Consider the following 26,239-nt stretch of genomic DNA (forward strand, 5'->3'; position numbering starts at 1 on the left):
AAGCAAGGAATGGTTGTGTGATTTCAGGTTTGTTCGTGTGGGTTGGGAAATAAGTTGCGATAGGTTAAGCAACTTGATTTGTGTGTGGATTTTGTTGTTTTTAGGGTCAAGCCAATTGAAGTTGCAATCCCAAAGAACTAGCAGCTCACTCTTCTCATTCGGAGAGGAAATAGAGCCAAGAAACTGGGTGATGTCAGTCAGAGATTGTAGAGGGGCTTTAGGGGGGCGGTAGATGCCAGCAATCAGGATGGGCTTAGAAAGGGGAGACAGATTCTGCCAACTAGGATTTCAAAAGTGGTTGGGCTTGGGGGGCAATTTAACAGTGTAAATTGTAAGGTGTCTGCAATATAAAATAACACCCCTTCTCCTCTCTTTGAAATGGAGTATCCCTGAATGGCAACATGTGCAAAACGGGGGCGAAACCGGTGCAACCTAATTACACCAGAGTTATCAAAGAATAAAATCCTTTCAATGGGCTATCGCGATTTATGAAGTTAGCGGCGCAAATGACTTTGGGTGAAACATTGGTGCACGGTAATCTCCTTTTAAATTCTGCGTATATATACTGACCAGACATTTCTACATCGGCGCCAGTAGCGGCATTCGGAAATGGACAGCGCTGTGTGTACGGATGTGAATTATATGTACTCAAAATTATTTCTGTCCGGCCAAAAAAATGTGAAGTGCGATACAGCCATCCTGGCGTAAAGCCTAAAACGCCTGCTTATATTGTTAGCGCAGACTTAGGCCGGGCTCATACTTCCCGCGTCGCCGCATGCGCGCGTGCGTGCACGACAAGCACTCTCTCACTGTTTGGCATATGTGTTATCCAGCTGCATGCGCGCCTGCGGGGGAAGAGGCGCGATGACGCGGCAGCGTTTTGGGGAGGCAATAAATATTGTCTTTTCAGACGTCAGCGTCACGTGAGCTGGTTCAGCCAATGAGGGCGAACCAGCTTTGTGACGCGTCCGCTCCGCCTCTGCCACGCCCCCTGCCGCGCCCGCCATCGCCTGCAACACTATCAGCACAGAACGCCTGTGCTACAGCGCGGCACGGATGGAGCTCGCGCGCTCGCAAGCAAGCGGAGTGTGTGAGCTCGGCCTTAGGCCTCGGACATAGTAAAGGCACGCGCGCGCACGCAACGGAGCGCATGACATCACACGCACCTGTAGTGGAAGAGATCCGTGGGCTGTAGGATTGGGTGACGGGGGGCGTGTCGAGCGAGTGCCTGTGACATCACGTGAGCGGTTCGCCCTTATTGGCTGAACCACAAACGTGACCCTCCCGTTGTGTATCGGTTGCCCCGTCGCGCGCACGTTCTATGGCCGTGCACAATGGCTTCCGGCATTTTGATTTGGGCGTGCGCGGTGTTGCACGCGCATATCGGTGTTACTACAGTATGGACGCAGCCCTAGGTTGCTATGTATCAACCAAAAAGATGTTTCAATATATAAGTTAACAAAATGTATTATATCCACAGTGTGTCTATTCTAAATATTATTACAGTAATCATTTATCATTGCATTCGCTGGTTATACATTAAATTAAATGGCATCGATCCGATAATCAGCCTGACGCAGTGCATCAAATTCACACAATTATGTATGAACCCTCCATACAGCGCCGGGCTTATAGGAGGAATACTACGTTCTGGCACTGTGTAATCTTCACTCAGAGATGGGGAGGTCCTCCTTGTCTTCCATGGGGGGGATGTGCAAGTCCTTTAATCCCCACCTCCTCCCCCCCCCCGTGGTCTTTCCGCATTATTTTAATGTCACCCATACACTGTTTTAGTTGGTGATATTTCAATGATTTATTCAGACCTCGGTGGTTATTGAGATGGTTCCGTCAGAATTGGACATAATATTCTGGGTGAAGTTGGACCAGTAATTTAGGGCAGGGATGGGCAACTCCAGTCTCTCAAGGGCCACCAACCGGTCAGGTTTTAATGGTATCCCTGCTTCAGCACAGGTGGCTCAATCAGTGGGCCACCCCTGATTTAGGGCACTAGGATTTAAGCTTGGTGGGCTCAGGGGATTTGTTTGACAGGTGGCTGAAAACAGAGTTAATAGGTATGAAATATGCCTAAAAAATCAGTGAGGGCAGATACAGCAACGGAAATAAAAATGAATTTAATTTGCAGGTTAGAATTTTTTTGTTTAGAGCTTGCAATCCTTATAGTACTCACTGTAATTATACTATACTCACTAACACTTAATAATAATAACAATAGCATGTTCTTGTATAGCGCTGCTAATTTTACGTAGCGCTTTACAGAGACATTTTGCAGGCACAGGTCCCTGCCCTGCAGAGCTTACAATCTATGTGTTTGGTGCCTGGGGCACAGGGAGATAAAGTGACTTGCCCTCCCTCACTCCCCCCTTCTCCATTGTCTCTTGTTTTATCTTTTATGTATAAAATGTGTCACCAGGCAGTAATACAGTGAGAGTTACGTCTCGTTTCCAGGTATGCCCTGGGCACAGAGTTATGATGACAAATACATGGTTACAAATACAGTTACATTAAGTGAGCAGGGTTATACATTATATACAAGACATAGCATGCACAGTTAGGGATAATATATATTATAGGCGTATGTAACAGTTACTGACCAGGTTAAAATGCGAGACATCTTTAGTTTTGAAAGCACATAGGTTGGTGGCGGCTGTGAGAGTCTCCGGGAGACTGTTCCACACTCACACCTCACTCAGAACAGATTCAGTTATATATCATGTAATCTCCTCCAGTAACATGCAAGAAAAATACCCGAAACAAGGAAAAGCTGTACGTGGAGACAGGAGAGAGGTTATTTGGTTAGGAGGGAGATTTTTGGTTTAGGGTCCCTCAGTTTGGGTAGGACTGTACATTTTTTGGGGTTTGAAAAAACGATGTATAATTGAATTTAAAGCTGCAGCCTGGTCTCTTTTTTTGGAGGTGGGAGGGGGGGGGGTGGGGAGGGAGTTGGTTATTTTTTTATATTACCTGAACCGAGGGGCTCCCCAGAGATGAGCCATGTGCCCAAACCTCTGCGAACCCCCCAAGTTCCTAATATACAGGCAGGTTTGAGATAGAGGGAAGATACAGGATATAAGTGTATTTCTGTACACGGGGAGCAGATTTATGCACGGGGAGTAGATATTTGGGGAGATGGGGTGGGATATCTATCTGGCTGTGAAAGTATTTATAGATAAAACACAGATATTTTCTAGCTTTGATACATGGCCACCTATATTCTATATTCCCAAATGTCTTCTATAGCAAAGCGGCAATAGAAATAAAGATACATTTGTTAATTACAATATAGCTGTCTTTGGAAAAAACCACAGTCTATCTCTAAGCTAAAGATAGTTATGGTTTAAAGACACAAATTGATTGATATGCACGAAACTAGAAGCACACTCATCTGATTGATAGCAACAATATGCACAGAAAGAGGAATAGAGGTTATTATAACAGTGCACGTTATACTAGTAACTTAGGTTATAATTGGTAAACATTGAGTATGTTACTGGGGATTATTATAATAGCTCAGGTAATATGAGTAACATCGGTTATAATGGTAACACAGTGCTTATGTTACTGGTGAATATTGTAATAACACAGGTAATATGAGTAACATTGGTTATAATGGTAACACAGTGCTTATGTTACTGGTGAATATTATAATAGCACAGGTAATATGAGTAACATTGGTTATAATAGTAACACAGTGATTATGTTACTGGTTATAATGTTAACACAGTGCTTATGTAACTGGTTATAATGGTAACACAGTGCTTATGTTACTGGTTATAATGGTAACACAGTGCTGATGTTATTGGTGAATATTATAATAGCACAGGTTATATGAGTTACTGGTTACAATGGTAACACAGTGCTTATGTTACTGGTTATAATGGTAACACAGTGCTGATGTTATTGGTGAATATTATAATAGCACAGGTTATATGAGTTACTGGTTACAATGGTAACACAGTGCTTATGTTACTGGTTATAATGGTAATGCAGTGGTACAATATGTTGTCACACTGGTTTTTATGTTGGCATCATGTATTTGATAGAGTGCAATCGGGTTATATCGGGAACACTACATTATAATGGTAACCATGTGGCTATAATGTTGGCAGATGGGTTGTTACAGTGACTGATCTTTCCTAATGGTAACACGTTGTGTATAGTGTTTATTTATTTATTTATAAAATATTTTACCAGGAAGTAATACATTGAGAGTTACCGCTCGTTTTCAATTATGTCCTGGACATAGTTAATATAACAAATAATACATGGTTACAAATACCGTTACATAAATGAACAGGGTATACAATATATACAATACACTGCATGCACAGTTAGAGAAGATGTATATTATAGGCTTATGTAACAGTTACAGACCAGATTAAAATGTGAGACAGCCTTAGTTTTGAAAGAACTTAAACTGGTGGTGGATGTGAGAGTCTCTGGTAGGTTGTTCCAGTTTTGGGGTGCACGGTAAGAGAAGGAGGAGCGGCCGGATACTTTGTTGAGCCTTGGGACCATGAACAGTCTTTTGGAGTCTGATCTCAGGTGATAAGTGCTGCATGTGATAGGGGCGAGGAGCTTGTTCTGATAGGTGGGTAGCTTGCCCAGAAAGTATTTGAAGGCGAGACAGGAAAGGTGAACTTTGCGCCTAGACTTGAAAGATGACCAATCTAGTTCTTTGAGCATTTCGCAGTGATGTGTGTTGTAGTTGCATTGGAGAATGAAACGACAAATTGAATTGTAGAGGGTGTCAAGTTTGCTAAGGTGGGTTTGGGGTGCCGAGCCATATAATATGTCTCCATAGTCGATAATTGGCATTAGCATCTGCTGTGCAATACGCTTTCTGACCAGCAGGCTTAGGGAGGATTTGTTCCTGTAAAGTACACCTAGTTTGGCATAGGTTTTGGATGTCAGGGCATCAATGTGCATCCCGAATGTTAAGTGGGAGTCAAACCATATGCCCAGGTATTTAAAACTAGTGACAGGTGTTAGGGTGGGGTTAGCGTTGGTTCTGATCTGGAGCTCAGTCACTGGAAGCTTTAAAAATGTAGTCTTGGTTCCAAATACCATTGTTACAGTCTTGTCAGTGTTTAAAAACAGTTTGTTTTGGGAAATCCAGTTTTCGAGTCTCAAAAAGTCAGTTTGAAGTACGTGTTCAGGGGTCGGAGAGGCTATGGCTGTGTGCATATAAGATTGTGTCATCTGCATACATGTGTATTGAGGCTTCCTTACAAGCTGTGGGAAGATCATTGATGAACACTGAGAAGAGTATGGGGCCCCAGAACAGAGCCTTGCGGGACGCCGCAGTTGATATCCAGTGGGTTGGAGTTAGAGCCTGAGATGGACATGTTGGGATCTACCTGATAGGTAGGACTGAAACCAGTTTAAAGCATGACTCCCTATTCCAGAGCTCTGGAGTTTGTTAAGCAGGATAGCATGATCAACAGTATCAAAAGCCTTTGCAAAATCTAGGAATATTGCACCAGTGAGTTGACCACATTCCATTCCACACTGGATTTCATTGCAAACTTTTAGCAGGGTAGTTACGGTGGAGTGTTTGGGGCGAAAACCAGATTGGAATTGGCTAGGGAAATTTGTCTTGGTATAGTAATCGCTTAGATGGGAGTGGACACATTTTTCCATGACTTTGGATAGGATTGGAAGAAGGGAGATTGGCCTGTAGTTTGAGACAGTGTTTTTGTCCCCACTTTTGAAGATTGGGACACCTCTAGCAGTTTTCCAGGTCTTAGGGATATGGCCTGCAGACAGGATAGAGTTGACTATGGAAGCAATTGGTTTGGCAATTGCTGGGGCACCAAGTCTTAGGAACCTAGATTGTAGTAAGTCAGGTCCACATTGGCTGCTTAGTTTTAATTTGAGGAGCGCTTGTGTAATCTCCTCTTCGGATACTGGGCCAAATTGAAAATTGTAGGCAGTGTTGGGAGGGGGTGGGGCTATATGGATACTCCCAGGATGAGATTCAGGTTTGTGGTTTGGGTTGCGTTTCGCTAATAAGTTAATAGCACACCCCACAAAATACTCATTGAATGCATTTGCAATGTCGGTGGGGTTTGTCAGACTAATATCCCCCTTAATGATATTACTTGGCTGTTGATGGTTAGAAGGCTGGAATATGTTGTTGATAACCTTCCAGAAGTTAGCTGGGTTTGATGTATTCTGGAGGAGATTGTCAGAGTAATATTGTGCTTTTGCGTGCCTTTTTTGCCTTGTGCACATGTTCCGCAGGCATCTGTAGTGATTGAGATCCTTGGTAGTGCCAGTTACTTTGTGGATTTTCGACAATGCATCCCTGAACTGGTAGAGTGCTATAAGGTCAGGTGTAACCCATGGAATGTGGGCCCCCCGTACCATTATTCTGCGTAGTGGAGCATGGGTATCATAGAGTTTTAAGAAGTCGGATTGGAAATAGTCAGGCGCAGAATCAGGGTTGGGAATTAAATCGATTCTGTGCCAAGGGCAGTTGGTAAGGTCAGCCAGAAACTGTTGTGGGTTAAAGTTTCTAAATGTTCTAGTGAGGAGAACTTTAGGGCTTGATTGGGGCGGTTTAATTTTCCTTACACAGTACACTATTGCATGGTCACTGAAAATGTCAGGAAGGATGCCAGAGGATTGGATTCTGCTGGGATTTGAGGAGAGAATCCAGTCAAGCAAGGAATAGTTGTGCGATTTTAGGTTTGTCCGTGTGGGTTGGGAAATGAGTTGCGTTAGATTAAGTGACTTGAGTTGTATCTGGATTTTGTTTTTTTTAGGGTCAAGCCAATTGAAGTTAAAATCCCTACGAACTAGCAGCTCACTCTTCTCATTCAGAGAGGAAATTGAGCCAATAAACTGGGTGATATCAGTCGGACTGTAGAGGGGCTTTAGGGGGGCTGTAGAGGGGCGGTAGAGGGGCGGTAGATGCCAGCTAGCAAGATGGGCTTAGAAAATGGGAGGAATATTCTGCCAACTAGGATTTCAAAAGAGGGTGGGCTTTGGGGGCAATTTAACTGTGTAAATTGTAAGGTGTCTGCAATATAAAATAACACCCCTCCTCCTCTCTTTGACCTATCTCTCCTAGAAATGGAGTATCCCTGAATGACAATATTTGCATCAGTAGTTTAAGGGGTTAGCCATGTTTCTGTAAGAACGATGGCTTTTGGTTTATGCATAAGGCATATGCCCTTAGTTCATCCAGTTTGGGCAGCAGACTCTGGATATTTACATGGGTGAGAGATAGCCCTTTTTGGAATTTGAAGGGGGTATTCTCAGGGGTATGGGACAGAGTTGAAATGGGAGGCCCTGGGTTAGATTCAATATCACCTAAAGAGAGTAATAGTATGAGTAGAAATTTTAGTAGTTGTTTGCAAGTTTTTACTTTATGATGTTTGCCATTTGAGTGTGCAGTGATTGGTGTGCTGGTTTTCAGGGTCCTCCACCAGCATTCAGTAGATAGTGCAAGGCTTTTGAGTAATCCGCGGTGTATGGTGATGTTGGGCGTGGGCCAGGAGGGGGTAGTGGATAGAGAGAATAACATTTCAATGAGGCCACGAGAAAGAACAAAGTGGAGATGAAAAGCAGGTTCATTATGCCAGAGGTAGGTAATGCTGCATGGAGCTGTTGTGAGCCAAGTGTGTGTGTAGACTAAACAGCAGGGATCATAGTGTTGTCAGAATAGCTCACCGTTTTTTGCCATGTGTAGAAGAGTTTGCAGTAGATCCAGTCCCCAGTCACCTCTAGTCAAACTATAGTCTATCTATATTTCTCACTTAAAAGCTCACTTTAAATTCTTCACTATCTATTGCCAATGCAGTGCCTGCAAAGAATATCTACCGGAAATGGTAAAGAGGGACCAAACCGGATTTATACTAAAAAGAGAAGCCAAAGACAACACTAGGCGAATTATAAATATATTGAATCAGGTTAATAAAAAACAGACTCCAACCACGATACTGTATACTGTATAGACGTAGAAAAGGCATTTGATAGAGTGCAATGGAATTTTATGTTTAAGATGCTGGAGCGTACAGGAACAGGTGATATTTTTAGGCAGCATCTAAAGGATATAGTAACCCATCGGTCAAGGTAAATGGAAAGGTCTCAAACTCATTTAATATTCTTAATGGTATGAGACAGGGGTGCCCGTTGCCCAGCCACCCGCAACCGCCACCACGCCCGTGTTTCAGAAAAAAAAAAGTGTCTGAAAAAAAAAAGAAAAAGCCGTGTCAAAAAAAATAAACAGTTGGGTTTACAGTTGGGTTCTTTTTCTCTCAGTTATATACTCATTATTTCTCAACAGCACCGCTCACTATTACCATTATTGTGGCAGTAGCAGGGGCTCCCCTATTGTCTGCCATATTCTAAGTCCCACTTTTTGCACCCAAGTTCTCAAAATCGAATGTGGCGTTCGTGGCTGGGATTTGATACCAATTTTATTTCCAGAAATTTGGTACTAAGTTAAGTGGCTTCCCGGGCAGGGATAATTCTTTGTGGGGGTCCCATTCAGCAGAACAGAACCCCCTCAGGCAGCCAAAGCTTTAACTGTCCTCAGAGCCGCTGTGTTTTGCTTTTCTATCCGTGGCTCCAGGGACAGTAATTCTGTAGGGCTTTAAACTGTGTACACACTGGGCAGTAGGAGATAAGGAGACTAGCCATTTATTAATATTTTCATACATTTTATTGGACTTTCACTTATCCAGAACATATTGAAGCCAAAGTGCTAAGATTTTATTTAACATTTTTGTACGTTAAAATTTCAGTACTAAAAAGTTATTCAAACCTTCAAAAGATGTGAGTCCTGTGTATGTATGAAGACTTCATACATTAAATATGACACATAACATGGTGTGTGTTTCCCTCAGTAAATTAGGTATGAAATACTAGTATATAGTAACACAGCAGAAGTGGAAGTGGTGAAGAGGCGGTCACAGCGAAAAGTCAAGTTCAGGAACAGTTGTGGTTAAAACAGCTTTATTGGTACATGCTGTACATCTCAGAAGGGGGCACTCTGACGCGTTTCGTCCTTCGTCGGGACTTTTTCAAAGAGTATAGTAACACAGCAACTCTGTAGCTCATTGGCAGATTGAAGTTTTCTATGTATCCCTTCCTGCAACATTGTAAATATCACACAGAAAAAAATATCTATTTTTTATCCTACTCTATTTGGACATTTATGTTGCAATGGGAACATTGGCGATGCGTAGGTGCAACTGTTCCTCTTTCTGACTAGGAACAAATTATTTCACTCTGACACGTGTGAGTATTTTTTCACATTAATGCACAGTGTGATGGGGAGGAAAGGGTTAATACCTGATTTGTCATGCATTACTGTTGTTGCCCTGTCCCCGCCATTTTTATTCCCCATGTGCAGACCATTCCCTGTCTGCGAGGGTAAAAGACAAGGTGCATTGCTTGCCATACCCTCTAACCCAGGGAAGCGCAAACTTTTTGTGCTGCGCCCCCCTGTCACTCTGCCCCCGGCTCTCGCGCTCCTTCATTCGCGTCAGATGACGCTGCGTGGGCATGTGACGTCAGATCACATGGTGCTGTGGCGTCTATTGATGCCGCGTTGCCATGGCGACGCAACACAGACGAATGAATCCCGGTAAGTAAACAGTTGCAGGAGCCTCACACGATCCCCCGGCATTTAATTTAAATGCCTGGGGAAGAGCGTGGGGCCTCTGAAACTGCCCGCGCCCCCCCAGCTCAATCTCCCGCCCCCCCTGGGGGTCGCACCCCCCACTTTGCGCACCGCTGCTCTAACCAACACATGATAGAAGATCTTAAATGTAAGGCAAGAGGTATTTTTTTGTAAGTCTAAGCAGGAATTACTTGGACATCCAGCTGTGATATGGGTGAATGAGCTTCGGTTATTTTTATGATGGAGCCTCAAAAGGCTCCCACAGATTTAGAGTTCCCCTGTCTAAAAGAGTGTCAATTATGACAAGACCCATAGGCCCATAATGTATACAATACTGGCCTACTGATGCACAGCAGATGTCAGGCTAGTGACACCTCTAAGTCAGAGATCAGATTTAGTGGCCCCAAGAAATGGGTGTAGCCCAGGTATGCTAAGTTGCATGGGCGTCAACCTGACCTATGCGCCCTGCCCACCGGACAGCCCTTTTGACCGGTCCTATGAACTGTGGGTCACTTGGCTATTCGTGGGGTTTTTTGTTCCCACGAGGGGATTGGATCCACATGTTAAAGATAGCTTTGGCCAGTCTATAACTGTGGCCTCCCAGGTATTTCCCAGGATGATTCCTGAATTTGAATCCATGATGTAAAGATGCAAGACTTTGTTCCAGTACAGCAGCAACCAGTCCAGGAGTGAAGGGGCTAACAACCACATAACCACAGGAATTTTAAAACCAAGGCTGCATTTCTTGCACTGGCAAGCAAAGGACCATTTCTTTCATTCCAAGGACAATTTATTTCGTTTCCTGATCCCAGTGAGTGTGGTTTTAAGTGTATTCTGCAGATGTCGTGTGTTTGTCTATTAAGGAAATAAATCACAATTTATTTTGCAACTTGTTCTGTTCAATCAAGTACCCAGAAATATAAATGTGTTGATAAAAGTTGATGTCATCGTGATACACAGTCTGTCTGCTACTCAGTATATAATATTGGCATCAGTTTACCAAATACACAAAGGGGGATTTACTGGCTGGATCAATAACTTTCCAACTGTGGAAACTAGATAATATGGTACAGAGGAAATTCTTGCTAAATTTTTAGTTATTTTTGACTATTAGTATTATTTATAGGTTGTCTAATTATTCCTTACATTTTTGTTTATATGTAAATACAACAAAGATTATGTTTTAAAGGCTAAAGAATGTGCAGCAGAAGAGGAGCCATTTTTCTTTCTGAGTTTCTGCCGGTGATTTTAGTTGAGTAATGTTTTGTTTGATTCAATGCACTCCTAATTTTTCAAAAAACAATTCCACATGCATAGCAGCGCATGGACTCAAGAGATTGAGAAAATACAACATATACTGTAGTGCCGATGATTATTCTAAAACAAACCTGGGGAAATCTCCAATAAGACCCAGGTACATGCTGGATACATGCTGGGCATATGCTGGGTACATGCTGCAACATTTCACACATTTCTGCAGACAGACTAATGGCCCATCAGATTAACAGCGGGGGGCCCTGAAAGTCCCATTCAAACTGTGTTAATCTGATGGGCCATTAGCTGCAGCTGAAATTTCACTGAAATGTACCCAGCATGTACCCAGCATGTAAACTGGCTAGTTTAAAGCAAGTTTAAGGCAAGTTTTAGACTACTCGTTGGCTCGTCTGTAACATTCACTCTCCAAAGGGGACTTGATCATTTGACCTGGAACGTAAGGGAATACTGACAGGAATAAATAGGGCTTTATTTGTATTAGTATTCTTCTGGGTTGGGGGATTAAGATCAACACATACAGTATAGATATTGAATAATACATTAAAGTCACATTGGTTTTGTATGGTACTGTATGTTTTATTTCAATTCCATGACATAGTGTCACGCCTGTATGCCCGCAGACCTGGCAAGACCCCAGTACTGAGGTGGGAACGGTACGATACCACAAACCCACAGCAGTGGGAGCAAGCCCAGAGTGTGGTATAGCGTTGCTGGGCCTGTTGGAAGAGTGTTAGTGTATACTTGCAACGCTTTGGGATGTCCGAAAGAATAGTCGTGTCCGTGTGCCAATGTTCAGGAGTCCAGAGGGTAGAATAGTCAGAGTATAAACCAGGTCCTAGGAAGCCAGAGGTAAGCGTAGTGGTATGCGTAGCAATGTTCAGAGGGGTACCAGAGAGCAGAGTAGTCCAGGACAACAAGGGGTCAAAGCCAGGGAAATCCAAGATAACACAGGAGCAGATAAACAAAGGAACACAGAGAGAGCTCAGAATAGGTCAGGTACACAGGGAAACAGGAACTATGCAGAGCGGGGAAGAAGTGGACAGACAGGGGTTATAAAGGAGGGCATACCAATGGGAGAGAGGGGAGGAGTAGAGAGAGAAGTGTGAGACGACAGGGATAGGACAGGGAGAGAAGAGGGACAAGGAGGGGAAGGAATCTCCTGAGTCGTCACACATATGACCCATGTTTACTAAGTTGTGCTATTCTATAAGACACCTTATGACTCTGGAAGATTCCTTATTGCCGTTTCAAGTGAATGAGCCAGAAGGCGCCTTTCAGCATTAGAACATGACCTACTGCAGGGTGCTGCTTTGTAATATGCCCTTGTATATTGTATTTGCTGATACTTCTGCATTTCATTTCTAATTGAGATTCATGTACATGTAGCAGATCTTAATTATGGTTATTATCCTGTAGTGTAGTTTTTATGTATTGTTTTTATTTTCTATATCAAATTATTCTTGTTCTGTTTTTTCTTTTTTTTTTTGTTAATTTTGCAGACAGTGAAATTTGCCTAAAATGCCCAGACAATGAATGGCCCAATGAGAAGAAGGATTGGTGTATTCCCAGACTGATTGAATTTCTATCTTACAAACAGGATATCATTGCCATAGTCTTTTCATCTGTCTCAGTTCTCCTGTGTCTTATAACTGCCCTGATATTGGGAGTTTTTATTAAATTCCAGGACACTCCCATTGTCAAAGCTAATAGTCAGAGTCCCAGCTTCAATCTCCTCGTCTCCATCATGCTGAGCTTCCTCTGTGTGTTCTTGTTCCTTGGTCGTCCTGTGGATATAACCTGCATGCTGAGACAAACCTCTTTTGGAATTATCTTCTCCATAGCTGTCTCTTCTGTGCTGGCCAAGACCATCATGATTTGCATTGCTTTTAAAGCAACCAAACCTGGAAATGTATGGAGAAAATGGATGGGAGTAAAACTGTCCAGTTCAGTTGTCTTTTTGTGCTCATCCATTCAAGTCACAATTTGCATTAGTTGGTTGTCAATTTCTCCCCCATTTCAGGAGCTCAACATGCACTCTGATCCTGGAAAGATCATCATTCAATGTAATGAAGGCTCAGATATTGCCTTTTACTTAGTTCTGGGTTTTATGGGGATTCTGGCAGGCATGAGCTTTATTATAGCTTTCTTTGCTAGGAATTTACCTGACAGTTTTAATGAGGCCAAGTACATCACCTTCAGCATGCTGGTATTTTGCAGTGTTTGGGTTGCAATGATCCCAGCTTATCTGAGCACCAAAGGTAAAAATATTGTGTCTGTAGAGATTTTTGCCATATTGACTTCAAGCGCTGGACTTTTAGGCTGTATATTTCTTCCTAAATGCTACATCATTTTGTTTAGACCTGAAATGAACACAAAAACACATTTGCTTGGGAAGAGAAATGGATAATCTGCAATAAAGACCTACTGTACAAACTAGAAAACATTTGCTATTGCTATATTGCGTCAACTTTCTAAAAAAAAAAAAGGAAAAAGTTCTAAAAACTTTGCAAGAATTTTTTAACCTAACAAGTTTGATCCTAATTGACAAAGCCAAAGTGCCTTTTTTTAAATTCCTTATAAAACTTCCTAAATGTTAATTAAACTTTGAATCTCACCAGAGAAAATATATCCTGAGAAATGTTATGGATATGAAAGAGAGAAGGAAGAGAGCATATTTGAGGTGTGTCCACAGGTGTTTCTTCACATGTTGAATAAAGGAATGTTTTGATGGGTACAGTATAAAATTCAATGGGTTCTCTCTCTCTCTCTCTCTCTCTCTCTCTCTCTCGTGTTTCTCTGTCTCTCTCTCGTGTTTCTCTGTCTCTCTCTCGTGTTTCTCTCTCTCACTTGTGTTTCTCTCGTTCTCGTCTCTCTCTCTCTCTCTCGTGCTATTGAGTGTATTGAGCTAAGGAGTGCTATTGAGCGTGGCATACAGAGGCGACACGATTTATTCGAGCAGGGCTAGTTCCGCAAGCCAGGGGATGCCCCGACTTGCTAGCCCCACTCCCTCAGCGTGCCGCGCGTCACCGATGCGTGGTCACGCTTCATCGGGTGCCTGCGCCCTCTGCGCGCATGCCCAGGGCTCCCCGAGGGAGCCCTGGTGTGCCGTGATCTATGGGACGGCGGTGGGAGGTTCCGGGGGGCCCGGCGGACCCGGAGAGGCGAGGGAGAAGCCCCGATCGGAGGGCCGCTCCTCCGAGGCTTCGGCGCGCGTTCGGGACACCCCGGCGCGCGCCCGGTTACTGTCGCGGCCGAGACCGGGCAAATGCTCGAATAAACTCGGCCGCAACAGTATGTATACAACAGATGACAGAGAAGCCCAATGCTACATCTAACATGACTAAAATACACAGTAAAATACTTATATATTCTATTGAAAAAGGGTCATTTAGCTTAACCCTTTGGCCAAAGTGTTGTTAAGCTTGCCAGCCACGACAAGGCAGACACCTGTTCACAAGTCCTATCACTACCAGATAAAATACTTGCGACTTGGGGCACACTCCAACCCTACTCCGATTTCATCAGCTGTCCGCCCTGCCCGTTCATTGCGCTCACACGTGTGATTTTCTCTGTCTGCTCCTCTCACTGGCAGACTATCCTGGACCTCTGACGTCAGTGTGCTGAATTCCATATGGGTTAGTATAGTGGCCTCCACTGTTCAAAAAGGCCAACGTGTTTCATCAGTATGTCAGTTTCTTCTGGGGTTGTGTTAGGATTCTATTCACGTTGAGTATATATACCATACATCATCATAGAGTTTATTATCTCAGCTTCCTACCATTATAGTTAGTTGGCTCTTAAAGTGCTGCCTGTCACCATAGCCATTACTAGCTGCGTCATTAACCTAGTACAAATAAATACTTTTATACATATGGTAATACAATTATTAACACTGTATGCCTCAGCTACAGGGATACCAATTCATTCCTTTGCTACATTCACCTTTCTGGGCTAAACTGAAGCATGGTACCCTAGGTGTGAGTCGCGCTTGCATTTTCAAGGGGAAGTATTGCTGGGGCAATGTGCCTATATGTATCCGAGAATCAGGCATGATTCCCGGGTAGGTAAGAAAAATTAGGGTGCTCAAACCCCAGGCAACTTCATCCAGTATATAATACAATGTAGCACTATCCCTGGAGACACCAGGAGTGGGTTGGTAAACAATAGACCTGTGAGTGACTAAAATACATTTGTAGCAGTACTCAACTATAACAGTCTGAATCATGAAGCCCACTCACGTCATCTCCAGGAGTGATTGCTGGCGTGCCAGCCACAGTGAAGTCCAGAGGCAGCAAGAAGAAAAAACGAATGGCACACAGCCAGGGAGCCAGGTGGTTACGAAAAAAGTACCTTTATTCAGTGCACGGTTGGAGACATATTCACCCCTTGGGGGACAAAAACAGGCACCTCCTACGTGTTTCGGACCGGTAGGTCCTTTATCAAGGAGTCTGGGATAAGCAGGGATGCGGTACCTTAAATACCTGTGCTGTTGTTAGGGTAATTGGACACATCTGCGCAATGTCGCGCGAAATGCCTATTGCGCATGCGCATGACATCTTACGGGGCGCCGGTACACCACCCCTAAGGATTATGGGTACGGACCGCCCCCTGTTCCAGTCCGCGCATGCCCACGTAAGGCATGAAGACAGAAGTTCCAATACTGATCTCTGCTTCCAATTCCGCCCATAGTGACGTCACTGCGGGTCTCGGATAGGCTAAGGCGCACCGCTACACCACCAATGATTATGATGAGTAGATGATGCAGCCCCCAATCGGAGACACCACAGCAGCCATACACAAATGGACGTAATGGTACGCAAAGTGCTTAATAAAGCAAGAATGCTAAATATAACATGCACTGCGAGCGAACTAATAATAAGGGCGAATTCATAAACACTCCCAGTGAAAAAATAGAACCTCCTCGCTGCAAATCCCACAAATACAAAGACATTCAGCATATAAAAAACGGACTTCATATTCGGTCCACATCAATATCAAACGTCATAGTCAAAACACAACATACAACGTCTCTCGTAAAAAATACATACAGAAAATTAAAAACAAAGTTACACGATCTTAAGACCTTCTTATAGTCAGTCTTTTTCAATTGCCTCCAAGTTGAGGAAGAATCAATGAATCATCTATCTCAGTCTATTGCATAAAGTGTATTCGCTGATATCCATACATTTCAAAGCTAAATTAAAAATTCCAATAATTAATAATCAATTTAAACAGTAATAGATATCAACCATATTTGTTACTTTAGCTTAAGGCAACTGGAGTGGTCTAGAGTGACAGATGCCGCATATACTCTAAATCATGGATGCTCAATAGTATACCAAGTCCTGATACAACATGAACAACAAACTACTCACGCACAATTATTTTTTATTTGACCACAAATTTTATTTACAACAACAGGGTACAGCAATGGGCACGAGCTTTGCACCGGTGTATGCGAATTTATTTATGGGGTGGTGGGAGTCACTATTCATTTTCACCAGCACAAATCCTTTTCGGAAATATATCACGTTTTATAGAAGGTTTATTGATGACCTGATTATGATTTGGGAAGGGGATTTAGACACATTGCACAATTTTTTTCAGTATATTAATTGTAACCATTTAAATTTAGCTTTCACTCACAATATTAACACACACCACATTGACTATCTGGACGTCCGACTGTTCATTGATATTGAAGGCTAAATTCAAACAGAGACATTTAGAAAACCAAATTCAAGGAATATGCTGTTAAGAGCAGACAGCTGTCACCCACCTGCTGTCATCAAAGGTATCCCCAAGGGCCAATTTCTCAGACTGTGGAGGAACTGCTCCATGGAAGAGGGCTTTTCCCGTCAGTCTGAGGAGTTGTGCCACCGCTTCCAGCAAAGAGGGTATAACATGAGGAATTTAATCAATACCCGCCAAGAAGTGGCATCAACGAATAGGGAGGATCTCCTTAAGCAAAGGCAGGGTGGTCCACCTAAGGAAGCAGTTTTGTCTACTAAGAAAAAGAGTTATGACATTACAAATGAGGAGGTTCCCCTTATGATCACGCAATATAACAAATGTAGCCAGGGAGTCCAGAACATAATCCGCAAACACTGGAACATCCTTCTAATGGATGTGAGTTTAAAAGACTGTGTCAAAAAGGGCCCCCGTTTTGTTTACCGTAAAGCGAAAACAATCGCCACTTATGTGTCACCTAGCTATGTCGCTTCCTCACCTCCCTCTATTAGAAAATTTGTAACAAAGGGTTTGTATAGATGTGGAGGTTGTAAAATTTGTCAATTTATGATTCCATCTCGACATTTTGGGGGCTTTATATCCAATCAGGAATTTCCGATTAAATCTTTTATAAACTGTGACACACAATATGCCATTTACCTCCTAACTTGCGGGTGTGGAATTAATTATGTAGGGAGGACAACAAGATCTCTTAAGAATAGGATACTTGAACATGTCAGACTAATTAAAAAAGGAGATGTATCCCACCCGGTCTCTAAACATTTTTCAAACTGCCCCAAAGGTGGTATCAAGGGGTTAAAAGTACAAGGAATCGAAAAGGTCTTTCTGAGAGAAAGAGGGGGGGATTTACTCAACCTTTTGGACCGCAGGGAGGCTTACTGGATCTTTATGCTCCAGACCAGAACCCCCTGCGGTCTCAATATGGAATGGAATTTGGGCCATTTCTTAAAATCCTAAACATACAAATCGTGCCAGAGTATTATGAAACTGTTATCTGAGTTGGATTGTAGTATCAATCTTGTTGTTCATGTTGTATCAGGACTTGGTATACTATTGAGCATCCATGATTTAGAGTATATGCGGCATCTGTCACTCTGAACCACTCCAGTTGCCTTAAGCTAAAGTAACAAATATGGTTGATATCTATTACTGTTTAAATTGATTATTAATTATTGGAATTTTTAATTTAGCTTTGAAATGTATGGATATCAGCGAATACACTTTATGCAATAGACTGAGATAGTTGATTCATTGATTCTTCCTCCCCTTGGAGGCAATTGAAAAAGACTGACTATAAGAAGGTCTTAAGATCGTGTAACTTTGTTTTTAATTTTCTGTATGTATTTTTTACGGGAGACGTTGTATGTTGTGTTTTGACTATGACGTTTGATATTGATGTGGACCGAATATGAAGTCCGTTTTTTATATGCTGAATGTCTTTGTATTTGTGGGATTTGCAGCGAGGAGGTTCTATTTTTTCACTGGGAGTGATTATGAATTTGCCCTTATTATTAGTTCTCTCGCAGTGCATGTTATATTTAGCATTCTTGCTTTATTAAGCACTTTGCGTACCATTACGTCCATTTGTGTATGCCTGCTGGGGTGTCTCCGATTGGGGGCCGCATCATCTACTCATCATAATCATTGGTGGTGTAGCGGTGCGCCTTAGCCTATCCGCGACCCGCAGTGACATCACTATGGGTGGAATTGGAAGCAGAGATCAGTACTGGAACTTCTGTCTTCATGCCTTATGTGGGCATGCGCGGACTGGAACAGGGGGCGGTCCGTACCCATAATCCTTAGGGGTGGTGTACCGGTGCCTCGTGTGACGTCATGCACATGCGCAATAGGCATTTCGCGCGACATTGCGCAGATGTGTCCAATTACCCTAACAACAGCACAGGTATATAAGGTACCTCATCCCTGCATATCCCAGACTCCTTGATAAAGGACCTACCGGTCCGAAACGCATAGGAGGTGCCTGTTTTTGTCCCCCAAGGGGTGAATATGTCTCCAACCGTGCACTGAATAAAGGTACTTTTTTTGTAACCACCTGGCTCCCTGGCTGTTCGCCATTCGTTTTTTTTTTTGGTTTTTTTTCTTCATGATTCCCTGGTAGACAAACACCTCTCAATGAAGAGAGAAAATCAGTGGGCACTGCTGTGCAAAAATATATAAGACTGTACTATTGTAGAAACAATTTCCTTTATCTAACCATTGACAAAAATTGATAAAAGAGGGGATGAGCCCACTGGGAACTCCACTCATCCCCTCTTTTATCCATTTTTGTCTATGGTTAAATAAAGGAAAAAATGTCTACAACAGCACAGTCCAGCCTTATATATTTTTGCACAGCAGTGCCCGCTGATTTTCTCTCTTCATTGAGAGGTGTTCGTCTGCTCGTTTATACAGCCAGGAGCACGCCTACCCGGACAGAGCTACAAGATGCAGTAAATGATTTTCAAATACTCCTACCAGAGCCACCCCAGGTCAATTGGCCATATACGAGACTTTATATACAGGGGTCCGGTCCTGGTTGAGAGACCTCCCCCGTCATCCCTTCTTTATCGCTAGGCTATTTCCCACACTAGTGGTCCAAGTGTGTTGACTTGGCTTTGTTCATTCATTTACACCACTGCTGTGAATCCCATGTATCCGGATGTATTTGCAAAATTAATGTACTACATACCTTTGGATTACAGAACCTGCGGCACTCGTCACCTTTGGGGGATCATCCACCCCAATCTCTTCTCCATGATTCCCGGGTACATTTATAGGGGAACCAATAACTCTGGACCCCAACCTCCTAGGAACATTCTGTCAAAAATTCCTCCGCAAAACCCCCCTTGAAACTCATACCCTTGCAATCCCTGCTTCATTGCATGCCCGGAAAGGGAAAAACACCAAAAAATACTTTTATTACAGGTAATAAATTGGAAGGATATAATCTTACTGGGCCTAAGAGCTAACTCTCTTGGACCCTTATACACAGATCAGGGGTAAACAAAGTAGGCTTAACCTTTATTTGAGAGCCTGCTTACCCCCTACCGTCACAACTGTTAATTATATTTATTTGAAGTATTCACATATTATTTAACATTATTTAACTAGCGCTTTTCATACACTAAATTTTCACTTCACAGTCTATCATTTTAGTGTTAGCAGCTTGGCTGATTAATGTTTATAATGAACACTATATTTCATGCACCTAATAATAGAAGATCTAGATAAGATTTGTTGCACATTAGAAACAGAAACATCTACAATCACACATGATGTAGTAGATATTCAAATAAGGAAGATATTGAAATTACATTTAATAGATTAGAAAAAATATTAATACAGCTGCAGCGGCCATTAGTCAAAGACTTCATGCGGTGTATACATTGGAATACCCATGTCATGGCGCGTGATTTTTTCCAACCGTACCGCCTTAGACGCGTGTTGACTCGGGTTTCTATCAGGTTCAGAAAATTGCATTTTAGCATTGTCTGCAATACCGTCGAGAAACTCAAGTGGGCGATCACGAGTTGTTTTCTTAAAAATCTAACAGCAATTCAACCTGTCTTTTATTGCCGTACAGTTCTGCAAGTGTGTGTAATTGTAATTTGAAGATTAACGTTACGAGTTCATATTGTATAGTGTACATGGTCCTTTCTGAGGCTCCTTAGCCATACACAGATTAAAAATATGAGGACACATATACAGGATAATAAAGGGAAAAGAAGTAATACAAAAATACATTGCTTCTTCTTCCGAATGTAAAACATTTTTTCCGCTCATGCGTGTACAGTATGTCTAATTGGAACCTTGTTGAAACGCATATGCATGTCATCACATTTCTATATGTATTATATATTATTTATTAATCAATACTTTTGCTAGGCTTGCTCTTCTTTTCATACTGTTTTTATGCGCATGCATGTACTGTACATATGTCTTATTGGAACCTTCTTGAAACGCATATGTGTGTCATCACAATTAGTCGCATGCATTTATGTCTCATTGGAAAACCTTGTTGAAATGCATATGTATGTCGTCACATTTAGGCAAATGCGTGTATGTCTCATTGGAACCTTGTTCAAACGCATATGCGTGTCATCACATTTAGGCGCATGTGTATACAGTAGGTGAATTTTCAAATTGGGGAAAAAAATAAAAAAAATAAACATTCAACGGTTTTTTTCTCGACATGGCCTTATTGAAGAACTGATTTTAACAAACAATTATGTAAAATGTTATATGTTTTTGATGCTTTATCTGTATACTGTACTGTATAAGGTGGTATACTGTAACTTTTATTTGAGGGGTGAGGGTGCGGCGGGTCACAAAATGTTGATGAACTGTTCAAAATATTTCACTGACCTAATAATCCTGCACACACTGCTACTGTAGCATGACTGCTAGAATGACTCCTCCACACACATTCAAAGGGAATTTCAAGTTAAATCTTCTTCGTAATGGCTGTATTGCATTCTGTAGTTCTTTTGTCATTTTTATTTGAGGGGTGGGGGTGGCGGGGAGGTCACAACATTTTGATGAATTGTTCAAAAGATTTCTTTGAGCTAATAATCCAGCATTCACACCCGGCCTTGCAAAGCAACTTGAAAATGTGAGTAGTAGCACACCCACCCCCCCCCCCCACACACACACAAACACACACAAAGCCTAAAGCCAAAGGTATTTTAAACTTCTTATTGACACCTCCCACCAAGAGTCATTCATGAAAATCATTGACGCTTTGTTTACAGTAACTGTGTCACAAAGACTTCTTGAGGCCATTCTCACACACGCATGTGCACGTGTGATAAGCCCTTCTTGGAGAGGATTTGGCGAGAGAATGACTGCTCCATACATATTCAAAGTGAATTTCAAGTAAAAAAGGAGACATCCCTTTTTGAAGGACTGATTTAAATGAACCATTATGTGAACCATCCTATTTACTGTAATTGTACTTTAATGTATACTGTACTGTATAGTATATTACAACAACAATATACAGTATATTACAGTACAATATTACTGTAATTTTTCTTTTGGAGGTATTTTATTATCTTTGGAGATATTTTAGTGAGGGCTGTTTCCATGGAGTGAGCAGGGCAGAAGAGAATGTGTATTGAGAAAATGGAGCAAGCGAGAGAATACAAGACGTTCAAAGAGTTTAGAGTCAAAAGGCAGGAAGGAGACAGGTCGATAGTTAGAAAGACATGGAGGGACAAGCTTACTGTTTTTGAGTAATGGTATAACTGTTGAATGTTTGAAGGAGGATGGAAAGGTATCAGAGTAGAGGGAGGAGTTATAAACTGTGTCTTAAGGTGGGACTTAAAGTTGGATAGAGAGGGTGCTAGTCACGTATTACGGGGAAGGGCATTCCAGAGGAGCGGGGCCGTCAGTGAGAAAGGTTTCAGGCGGGAGAAGGCTTTAGATACAAAGGGGGAAGAAAGAAGACATCCTTGAGAAGAACGCAAGAGTTGGGATGGTACATAGCGTGAAATTAGGGCTGAGATTTAAGCAGGGGCAGAAGAGTGTAAAGCTTTAAAAGTGAGGAGGAGAATTGAGTGTCAGATGAGGGATTTGATCAGAAGCAAGGAGAGGGATTTCAGGAAGTGAGACGCGGAGACGGATTTAGTAAAGAGTAAAGTGATTCTGGCTGCAGCGTTTAGGATAGATTGTAGGGGAGACAGGTGAGAGGCAGGAAGGCCGGACAGCAGAAGGTTACAGTAATCAAGACAGGAGAGAATGAGGGCTTGAATCTGAGTTTTAGCAGTCGAGCTACAGAGGAATGTGCATATCTTTGTGATATTGCAGGGGAAAAAGCGACAGGTATTAGAAACGTTTTGAATGTGAGAGGGAGAGAGGGAGAGAGAGGAGAGAGGTAAGAGTATATCCAGGATAGAGCTTTGTTCCAAATAACAAGTTTATGGAGAATGTTAATGAAAAGAGAGTGGTCCACGATGTCAAATGCTGCAGAGAGGTCGAGTAATATGAGCAAAGTGTAATGACCTCTGTCTTTGGCAGCATGGAGGTCATCAGTTATTTTAGTGAAGGCTGTTTCCATGGAGTGAGCAGGGCAGAAGAGAATGGGTGTTGATTAAATGGAGCAAGCAAGAGAATACAAGACGTTCAAGGAGTTTAGAGGCAAATGGCAGGAGGATGATAGGTCGCTAGTTAGAAACACAGGTTGGGTCAATCTTGCTGTTTTTGAGTAATGGTATAACTATTGCATGTTTGAAGGAGGATGGAAAGGTATCAGAATAGAGGGAGAAATTAAAAATGTGTGTGAGCATAGGGATTGTAGTAGGACCAAGAGGTTTTAGGAGATGGGAGGGAATGGGGTCAAGAGCAAGTGGTAGAGGGAGTAGAGGAGATCAACAGTGACACATCCTCCTCTGAGACAGTGGAAAAATAGTCAAGGAAAGCAGGAGGAGAGGTAGGAAGCGATGTAGGATGCGACGAGGAAACAGACATGTTCTGACTATGGATTCCACCTATTCCTTAAAATATTCTGTAAAGTTTTGAGGTAAGATGGAGGAAAAAGAGGCAGCTGAGGGTGGTTTGAGTAGAGAGTCAAAGACAGAGAAGTGTCAGCGTGGGTTAGACTTGTGCGTGTTGATTAGTGAAGAAGAGTAGGTTTGTTTAGCTTGAGAGAGGGCAGAGTTGAAATAGGATAGCATACCTTTGTAGTGAAGGTAGTCTGCGAGAGTATGACATTTCCTCCAGAGGCGTTCAGAGGAATGAGTGGAGGAAAGCAGCATTCGCTTGTAGGAATTTATTGCGGTTTTATAAGTTATCTGACCTCTTCTTTCAACTGTCCCGTTATTTTTATTTTTTGGGATGCCATAAACATTTTTTGGGCCGTAGAAAAAGCTCAATTTTAAATTCTGAGCTAATGTTACAATCCAGCAATTAATATCTATAATACGGAAAAGCCGTTATCTGTTATCTTTTCAGCCCAAGAACTTTTGGAAGTAAGACCAGAAGTTAGTTGGCTAAGCGCCTGGGATGATCTGAAATATTTTTTTTAATCAAATAGAATTATTTTGAGTGTATTTGAATGTATAACACTGAAAGTGTGCTCGGCACTTTACAAAGAAATTATAGTACAAGAAATGAGTGTGGAATCCTATGTAATATCATTTGTCTATTAACTGAATATGTGATGTATTTTATAACTTTTAACCATTTTTCTTTCCAAAGGTATCCCATTTTTGAATACTATAATCAGTAGTTATTGTCAAAATCGCAGCATAATATATATAAATCTAATTCTGCTGTAGATCAAGCAACTAACATCCTAGTAGATAATGTATCTATTTATTTATTGATAAAATATTTTACCAGGAGGTAGTGCATTAGGAGTTGACTTTTGTTTTCATGTATGTTCTGGGCATGGAGTTAGATGACAGGTAGTAAATGGTTGCAGGTGCGGTTGCATGGGTGAACATTGTGTGCAGGACATACATGCACAATTTGGATACTATATATTTTGGGCATATGTAACAGTTACAGACCAGATTGAAATGTGAGACAGCTTTGGTTTTGAAATAAATTAAACAGATGGTGGATGTGAGAATCTCCGGTAGGTTGTTCCAGTTTTGGGATGCACGGTAAGAGAAGGAGGAGCGGCCAGATACTTTGCTTGCTGAGCCTTGGGACCATGAAGAGTCTTTTGGAATCAGATCTCAGATGATAACTGCTGCATGTGGTAGGGGTGAGGAGCTTGTTCAGATAGATGGGTAACTTGCCCAGAAAGTATTTGAAGGCAAGACAGGAAAGTTGAACTCCATTCCACACTGGATTTAATTGCAAACTTTTAGCAGGTTAGTTACGGTGGAGTGTTTGGGGGTGAAAGTCAGATTCGAATTTGCTAGGGAAATTTGTCTTGGTATAGTAATCGGTTAATTGGGAGTGAACACATTTTTCCATTACTTTGGATAGTATTGGGAGAAGAGAGATTGGCCTGTAGTTTGAGACAGTGTTTTTGTCCCCATTTTTGAAGATTGGGACAACTCTGGTAGTTTTTCGGTTCTTAGGAATATGGCCTGCAGACAGAATAGAGTTGACAAAGGAAGCAATTAGTTTGGCAATAGCTGGGGCACCAAGTCTTAGGAACTTAGATTGTAGCAAAGTCAGGTCCACATTGGCTGCTTAGTTTTAATTTGAGGGGTGCTAATAGGGGATACTCCTGTCTATATGCGGATGCTAAGACATTGGTAAAGAAATTGATACCGGAATTGAATCCTAGGTATAAATTATCTCCCTATGAGACATTTACGGGATGACTTATGACAATCAGTAGTTCAAAGGAACTAATTATGGACCATGTTATTGGTAATAGAACAATTAGTAAGTATTGTATACAACTAATATATTTTTTGAGTCTCTCTAGGCACAGATCAAAGTTTCAGGTCAAAGTTGAAAGTGCACCTACTCGAGATGGGGTAATGGTAAAGATTTCCTATGCAAGAACGCTCTACATCCAAGGTGGCAGGGACCATTTAAAGTACTCCTCACCACAAATGCTGCACATGTGAAAAGTGTGCCGCCAACAATACAGACAATATCTGACAAAGACAAAGGGTTTTCAAGTTAGTGGATTTTGAGGGCAAAATAAATCCCGAAGCACTAACCCCAAAGAGAATTAGACTCCAGGCAAGGCCCAGTCTTATCCGAACAATTATTTTCTTCGCCGGGTCTATCAGCTAGTTTTAAATATTCTTTAGTGTGTTTAAGTTAGAATTTAGGATGTATGCACCATTGGGCTTGCGAAATTATCACCCGCAGAGAGATGACAAAATTGTAGTGGGAATGCTCTGCGGAGCCTTGTCAGCAATATTAATATTTCTGTGGTCTGTAACATCACAGATACCTATCACCATGTTCCAGGTAACACTACAGAAAGCACCATCTCACCCACAAACATCACAAAGTCCATTGGTACACTCTGAGATAAGCGAAACCTACATTTAACCCCTTGTGAAAAAGACAACATGTTTGTGGATATGTGCAGAACAATATTACAGTTTTAATTAATATATTATAAAGTGCTTGCAAAGATTATACTTTACCCCGCGGAGTCTATTGGCTCTGTGGTAGGTGAGCCTACAGAGTTCTGCCATGCGGATAGACAGGCTCTTGCTACTTAGGAAAAGTGGTCCCTGCTCTTACAATCACTAAAGAATTACTGTCAGCCCGTCTCAGAAACAAGAGAGAAACAACCAGGGCTGAAAAGTAGTTTATGGAAAGAACAGTTTTGGGCTAGTTTATTTCCAGATGTAGGGGTTGGGTTGCTATATAACAGGCTCAATACATTATCAGATGTATTAGATGATGTTATCAATCATACAACCTCTGCCATTGATAAACTTAATCAAGAACAGATACAAATCCATATGATGGTTTTACAGAATAGAATGGCTTTAGATTATATTTTAGCCTCCAAGTGTGGAGTTTGTGCATTAATCAAGGAACAGTGTTGTGTGTTTATTTCAAATCATAGTGGACAGATCCAGAATGTTGAATAAAATAGGGGAAATAAAGGATAAGCTCAGACAGGAA

At 42.0% G+C, this 26,239-nt stretch overlaps 1 protein-coding gene across 1 annotated transcript in view; it reads left to right on the plus strand.

Moving 5' to 3' along the window:
• The window catches only part of LOC142467903 (vomeronasal type-2 receptor 26-like), a 335,755-nt gene extending 322,394 nt beyond the window's left edge, over positions 1-13,361 (plus strand). Inside the window, exon 8 of the mRNA XM_075573868.1 lies at positions 13,027-13,361. Within this exon, the coding sequence (XP_075429983.1) occupies positions 13,027-13,337 (311 nt within the window). The 3' untranslated portion in view covers positions 13,338-13,361. The remainder of the gene's footprint in view (positions 1-13,026) is intronic.
• Positions 13,362-26,239: the final 12,878 nt, after the last annotated feature.

The sequence above is a fragment of the Ascaphus truei genome, chromosome 1 (assembly GCF_040206685.1).
Source record: "Ascaphus truei isolate aAscTru1 chromosome 1, aAscTru1.hap1, whole genome shotgun sequence".
Classification (NCBI taxonomy): Eukaryota; Metazoa; Chordata; class Amphibia; order Anura; family Ascaphidae; genus Ascaphus; species Ascaphus truei.